General features: G+C 52.4%; 1 protein-coding gene across 3 annotated transcripts; it reads left to right on the top strand.

Annotated features, from left to right (window-relative positions):
- Positions 1–69: 69 nt before the first annotated feature.
- On the top strand, positions 70–6,030 carry HSP90AB1 (heat shock protein 90 alpha family class B member 1). 3 transcript variants are annotated; one of them, XR_005858071.2, is made up of 12 exons: positions 75–106; positions 191–337; positions 494–700; positions 921–1,080; positions 1,240–1,373; positions 1,818–2,126; positions 2,557–2,722; positions 2,908–3,098; positions 3,347–3,494; positions 3,751–4,019; positions 4,147–4,258; positions 4,476–4,540. XR_005858071.2 is itself a non-coding variant. In XM_015283624.4 (12 exons), the coding sequence occupies exons 2-12, from the start codon at positions 191–193 to the stop codon at positions 5,587–5,589; spliced, it is 2,175 nt and encodes a 724-aa protein (XP_015139110.2). In that variant the 5' UTR covers positions 75–106; the 3' UTR covers positions 5,590–6,030. The 3 variants fall into 3 exon arrangements, 2 of the variants coding, with proteins under 2 accessions (NP_001384246.1, XP_015139110.2); XM_015283624.4 differs by lacking the exon at positions 4,147–4,258 and adding an exon at positions 5,480–6,030 and having other exon boundaries at positions 4,476–4,809; NM_001397317.1 differs by lacking the exon at positions 4,147–4,258 and adding an exon at positions 5,480–6,030 and having other exon boundaries at positions 70–337; positions 4,476–4,809.
- The last annotated feature ends 931 nt before the right edge of the window (positions 6,031–6,961 follow it).

The raw sequence follows: 6,961 nt of genomic DNA, 5'->3' as shown, positions 1-6,961 counted from the left end.
GCTTTAAGGCGGAAGAAGCCGCGGGGCGGGGCGTACCGTGCCTATATAAGGGAGCCCAAGGGGGGTTGGGGGCTCTTCTTTGCACCGTGCGGTTGCAGGCGGCGAGGTTCGGCTGGCGCTGGGTCGGGGCTGGTCGCGTGGGCCGTTATCGCTGTAGCCTTGGTGCAAACGGGGTGGGGTTGCCTTGCAGATGCCCGAGCAAGTGCAGCATGGAGAGGACGAGGTGGAGACGTTCGCCTTCCAGGCGGAGATCGCGCAGCTCATGTCGCTCATCATCAACACGTTCTACTCCAACAAGGAGATCTTCCTGCGGGAGCTCATCTCCAACGCCTCCGACGTGAGCCCCGGCCGCGGGAGGGTCTTTGCTGGGTGGGGGGAGGGGGGCCGGGGCAGCCCCGAGGGTGCCCTGGGAGCAGTGGGGTGAGGCACGTGGTGCTCGGCGGCGGCTGTCGGGTAGGGGGCAGCAGCGAGCGGCACCCGTTCTGTCCTGAAGGCGCTGGACAAGATCCGCTACGAGAGCCTGACCGACCCCTCCAAGCTGGACACTGGGAAGGACCTCAAGATCGACATCGTCCCCAACCCGCGGGACCGCACTCTCACCCTGCTGGACACCGGTATCGGGATGACCAAAGCTGACCTCGTCAACAACCTGGGCACCATTGCCAAATCGGGCACCAAAGCCTTCATGGAGGCCTTGCAGGTGAGTTGCTTTTGGCCGCTTGGGACCTCCGGCTGCCTTCCTTGTTGTGGGAGCTGCCGGGCCTACCCGAGCGTGTTTCCACATCGGAGGGAGGTGCTGAGGGCAGGGCTGGCTGCCCGTTGGCATTTGTGCCTTTATCTGCGTGTGCTGACCCAGCTCTCTGCCGATGGAAGCCGTTGCAAACACTTCCCGTGTCCTTACTCTCCCTCTGCCCTCACAGGCAGGCGCAGACATCTCCATGATCGGGCAGTTTGGTGTGGGTTTCTACTCCGCCTACCTGGTGGCCGAGAAGGTGGTTGTCATTACCAAGCACAACGATGACGAGCAGTATGCCTGGGAGTCGTCAGCTGGGGGCTCCTTCACTGTCCGGACTGACCACGGTACGTATGGCACAAAACCAGGTCTATCTCTGCTGGGTGGGCAGTCCTTTTAATTCTTCTTAACACTGTAGTATCAAGTAGCAGTTATGTTCCCAGAGCTGGTCTTACTTGTACATTGCTCTTCTATACCGCCCAAACCTTTGTCATCTCACACAATAGGTGAGCCCATTGGACGGGGCACCAAAGTGATCCTGTATTTGAAGGAGGACCAGACAGAGTATTTGGAGGAGAGGCGTGTCAAGGAGGTGGTGAAGAAGCACTCCCAGTTCATTGGCTACCCCATCACACTTTATGTATGTGAGAGAAGTACTGTGGGGACTGTACTGGGAAAGCAGGAGAGAGGGGTGAGAAGTATTGGGAGGAGGAGATGAGAACAGGGCAGCTACCATTTTCTATGGCTAAGGGAAATAAGAGAGTGGAGGCAATCATAGTTAATATCCAGGCATGTATTCAGTCTTTGGCCTGTGCAGATGAATGCCATCTGAATAGCCATGGTGGGAGGAGGGTTTTGTGCCCACTGACTTCTCAGACACTGTGCTTGGTTACATGAATGCTGCAAGGAATTTTGGGGTTGATTTGGGGAAAAGCCTTGTTTCTAGGCCTTGTATGTTTTGGACAGTGTGCTACACCCAAGAGGGTACCCACTTTGTTTATCCAGAGAATGAAGATTTTCTGGTAGAGGTGGCCTGGGGCTAAAACTGGGTTTATGACCCTGATTCTCATCCTTTCTTCCACAGGTGGAGAAGGAGCGTGAGAAGGAGATCAGTGATGATGAGGCAGAAGAGGAGAAAGCTGAGAAAGAAGAGGAAGAGTCTAAGGATGAGGAGAAGCCAAAAATTGAGGATGTGGGCTCTGATGAGGAGGAGGAGGGAGAGAAAAGCAAGAAGAAAAAGACCAAGAAAATTAAGGAGAAATATATTGACCAGGAGGAGCTGAACAAGACCAAACCTATTTGGACCCGCAACCCTGATGACATCACCCAGGAGGAGTATGGCGAGTTCTACAAAAGCCTCACCAATGACTGGGAGGACCACTTGGCAGTCAAGGTGGGTCCTGGGCCACCGTGGATTCCTGGGAGAGACAGAGGGCCCTTTTCTAGCTTGTACCCAAAGCCACCATTTTGGTACCAATCTGAAGGCTCCTGGGCCACTTGGTGCTGTGGGCTGTACTGACTTCTGTACAGGTGGAGGGGTGGACAGTGGCAACCTAGAAGCTTGAACGGGAGAATATTGGGCCTCAGAGAGCTGTGACTTCTCTGTCCAGGCCTACTGGATGCCAGAGAAGCCTGAACGTGCTGGGGGTAGCAGTGGGGCTGAAAAAGGGGAAATGCTGGCTGTACTGCAGAAGACCGTGCTGTGCCCCTCTGTCAGCCCTAGTGCTTAGGTGCAGCAGTTCAGCCGGCCCAGTGTAGGTGCTTGCAGGAAAGTGTAGAAGGGACAGACAATGGCAGCTCTTTTCTCATTCCTGGCCCCACAGCACTTCTCCGTGGAAGGGCAGCTGGAGTTCAGGGCCCTGCTCTTCATCCCACGCCGTGCTCCTTTTGATCTCTTTGAGAACAAGAAGAAGAAGAACAATATTAAGCTGTATGTGAGGCGTGTCTTCATTATGGACAGCTGTGATGAGCTCATTCCTGAGTACCTGAGTAAGAGCCCCCCTGTCTCAGCCTCCCAGATTGAGCTGGGACCCCCCCCAGCCTGTGTGTTGCTGCCAGTGCCAAATGGCTGGCTGAGATGCCAATTGCAGTGGGCTGACAGCAATGTCTGTCTTAACGTTTCCATTATAATGAAGTCCAGAGATCTTAATTTAATTTCTATTTCCCTTTCTTAGACTTCATCCGAGGTGTTGTGGATTCAGAAGATCTACCTCTGAACATATCTCGTGAGATGTTGCAGCAGAGCAAAATCCTCAAGGTGATCCGCAAAAACATTGTGAAAAAGTGCTTGGAGCTCTTCACTGAGTTGGCAGAGGACAAAGAGAACTACAAGAAATTTTATGAGGCCTTTTCCAAGAATCTGAAGGTGAGAGCTTGGACATACTGCACTTGGAGGAGGGAGGGACCTGTAAGCCATCTGGGTTAGGAACAGGCTTGTTCCAGCACCACGTCTTTTCTGGTAGGGTGCTGGGGTAGAGGTGGGCTTCAAAAGTGCCCCAGAGAGCCTCTGTGGGCAGCTGGACTCTTATGGTTAGGAGATAGTTTTGTCTTGGGGATAGCCAAAGTGTACGTAAGTTCCATCTTGGAGACCACATGCATGTTTTCTGCCCCCAGCTGGGCATCCATGAGGACTCAACAAACCGAAAGCGTCTTTCAGAGCTGCTGCGCTACCACACATCTCAGTCAGGTGATGAGATGACTTCACTTTCAGAGTATGTGTCCCGTATGAAGGAGTCGCAGAAGAGTATCTACTATATTACAGGTGAGCTATGTCTCCACTGATGAGACAGATTATATGTCTACTAGCTTTAAATTCTTCCAGGCAAGTCTTGCTGCCTTCAGCAGGCTCTCTCTGCTGAAAGACAGACCGTTTCTGGGTGCTGGGGGAAGAATATCAGGCCCAGAGCCCTAGCTGCAGCCAACCTTTATATCAGGGGCTCTGAGAGACTGGTTTTCTATCACACTGTAAGCAGCTCCTAAATCTTGGTGACATCTCACTTCTAAACCCATAAACGCAGGGGAGAGCAAGGAACAGGTTGCCAACTCAGCCTTTGTGGAGCGTGTGAGGAAGCGTGGCTTTGAGGTGGTGTACATGACGGAGCCTATCGATGAATACTGCGTGCAGCAGCTCAAGGAGTTCGATGGGAAAACCCTAGTGTCAGTTACTAAGGAGGGCCTGGAGCTACCTGAGGATGAGGAGGAGAAAAAGAAGATGGAGGAGAGCAAGGCCAAGTTTGAGACCCTCTGCAAACTCATGAAGGAAATCCTGGACAAGAAGGTGGAGAAGGTGAGATGGTTGAGGAGCTCAGCCCAGGGCTGTGTCCTGGGCTGGTGGGAGGAGGGCTGGGCCCCTCCATGATGCACACAAGGGTCCCAGCTCAATGCATGCCTCTGATCTCCCTCATCTCCTGCAGAGGAGCCGCTAAAGGAGACTGAAGGTCCCAGCATGCACTGCACCATCTTGCTCTAAGCAGCCAGGCTGCAGGCGAGGGGCACTGACCCAAATACGTGCATTGATGGGAGACGGTAAGTGTGGGAAACGTAGTGGGTACTGAAGGTGCTGGCTGAGCTGTCCAAACTGTTCTGTCAAGCAATTCTGGAGCTGTTTTGAAGGATCCCTGTTTTCTTTGGGTTGTCCCCAGGTGAACCTGGGATGATTACATAGGCTGTTGTATGTTGGGGTTGGGTTTGTTCTTGGGTATGTGGGGAGCCTTGCTCTGCTAACTCTTGGCTACCTTGTCAGGTAACTATCTCAAACCGGTTGGTCTCATCTCCCTGCTGCATTGTCACCAGCACATATGGTTGGACGGCAAACATGGAGCGCATCATGAAGGCTCAGGCACTGCGGGACAACTCCACCATGGGCTATATGATGGCCAAGAAGCACCTGGAAATCAACCCTGACCACCCAATTGTGGAAACGCTCCGCCAGAAGGCTGATGCTGACAAGAATGACAAAGCTGTCAAAGATCTGGTGGTCCTACTCTTTGAGACTGCTCTGCTGTCCTCTGGCTTCTCCCTGGAAGATCCTCAGACCCATTCCAACCGCATCTACAGGATGATCAAACTGGGGCTTGGTATGTGTCCATGCAGCTCCTGGAGAAGGTCCTGGGTCAGGCTAGCTCTCCTTATAAATGGAATTTTCTTAACCTGTTGTGAAATCACCTGCCTTAGTCTCTGCAGAAGTGCAGATCCATGACCCCTTCTCACCTTTTCTCCTGGCCTAACACTGTAGGTGCCCAAGGTGTCTGAGCTGGAGTTTCCTACAGAAGTTGTTAGGAAGGGGTGGCATGCCTTGGCAGAAGCAGGCAGCCTAGCTTCCTGTGGCCTGTGCAGCAAAAGCAATGTGTAGTTGAGGCATGAGGGAAAGCCAGTGAGTAGTGCTGCTGTGAAGTACACAGAAGTAGCTGGGTGTGCAAGGAGGCTGGGGGCAAGTGGAAATCTTAAGCAAGGTTGTTGTGGCCTCAAGGCCACCACCAGGCTGCCCAGGTGACATCACTAAGGTTCTTGCAGTAAATGTCAAAAGTCTACCATGGGAAAGAGGGCCCATCTGTTCAGAGAGCTTGCTTTCAGGTTTGTCTCAAACTGTCTTTTTAGGCAGAAATGTAAATCAGGAAGTGCTGTGGCTTTGCATAATTCCTGGGTGCTGTTGCTTGGGCTCCTGACTGGAGCCAGCCTTTGCTGTGGGACTGTGGGAGTCAGGTGTCTCTTGGAGGCTTCATCTCTTCTTTCCCTTTTTTCTCTTAGGTATTGATGAAGATGAGGTGATTGCAGAAGAGTCTAGTATAGCTCCTCCTGATGAAATCCCACCTCTGGAGGGAGATGAAGACACATCCCGCATGGAAGAGGTGGACTAAAGAAGGAAGTCCCTTCCATCTCCTGCCAGGCCTCTGTCCAATCTCATGTCTGTTTAGAAAAGGGGTCTCTGGTCCCACCAGCTGCTGCTGGCTCCTTGGTGGTGTCTTCTGGAATGATTTTTTTGTAATGGGGCATGGAGACAGGGTTGCCTGCTTGTCAGTAATGAGCAAGTCAGGCAGCCCTAGGCTTGTCTGTTGTGTGTATTTCTATTTGTGTAAGATCATCTAATGGGGAATGGAGGTGTGGAGGGATCAGTCTTCCTCTTTCTCCCACCTCATAGGATCTCCCATGTTCAGCTGAGGTGAGGAGAGTCCTTTCTCTCCAGCGCCCCCAGAGTAGGATTGTATTTTGATTGGCTTGGTTATTTTTCATTGTTTTTTTTTTCCTGATGTTTTGTTCTACTGGAATTAAAGTGTCGAAAGAACAAGGTTTACATAAAAGGTTCTGTGTGTTTCATGCTTGAGGCTGGTGGTGCCCAGAAAGAGGAAGGTGAGGATGCTCAATTCCAGAGGTTTGAGCCCTGGAAGGGGAAGTTACGCAGAGCCTGGATGGTGCTGTGCTGAGAGGGCTGACAGGCCTGTTTTGCCTGCAGACACACTTCCTTCTACTGGAGGGCTGCTGGGACATTTATTGTCTGCCATGTATAAGCAGGGGGTTATATGAACCTGGAGTAGCACTTGGAGGAGACAGTGTCAGGTTCTTGTTCTAGCTGCACCACTGCCTATCCCTGCAGGGGACAAGCTGAAAAGGGGATTGCTGGCTTAGAGAAGAAGTTAGGAACCTGCCTTGAGGAAACTGTCTTCTGGCTTGCATCAAACTGTGGCTTTGGCTCCCTTTCTCTTCTGGGTGTCATAGCTGCACATGCTGGGAGGGCTGCAGTGCAGCCAGAGCTTCCTCCAGGAGTGGGGGGATAGATGGCCTGCCTTCAACACTCTTGGCCTCTGCCACCACCACAGGCTCAAACTGTTGTGTTCTTTCTGAACTGCCATATGAAGGCAGTGTCTCTGCTGACTGGATTTCAGCTGTGCTTTAGCTAATCTCTGCTACTTCCCTGCTTTGGCACCACAGGGAGGGTAGGTGAGAAAGAACCTGCTGGGCAGGAGAGGTGATCCGCAGCTCTGCCTGCAGCCCTGCGTGACCTGCAGCTGGTGAAGAAACCTTTTCAAGCTCTGCTTGTCAGCTGAGTAAGCTAACAAGACATGAGTGTGTGTTGCTGCTGGCTGGTCTAATCAGAGCATCTCTGGGCTGGAGCAGTGGCAGAAGCCATCTGCTTGTTTCCTTGCAGCACAGAGTGGAGATGGGGGCGGGGGGAGAGTAACTGCTGGGGACTTCAGCTGCCTGTGTTCAGCTCTTATGTCAAACTGTTTTTGC

Source organism: Gallus gallus, chromosome 3, assembly GCF_016699485.2.
Source record: "Gallus gallus isolate bGalGal1 chromosome 3, bGalGal1.mat.broiler.GRCg7b, whole genome shotgun sequence".
Classification (NCBI taxonomy): Eukaryota; Metazoa; Chordata; class Aves; order Galliformes; family Phasianidae; genus Gallus; species Gallus gallus.
Note: the sequence above shows the minus strand (reverse complement) of the source record. Positions and strands in the feature narration are given on the sequence as shown.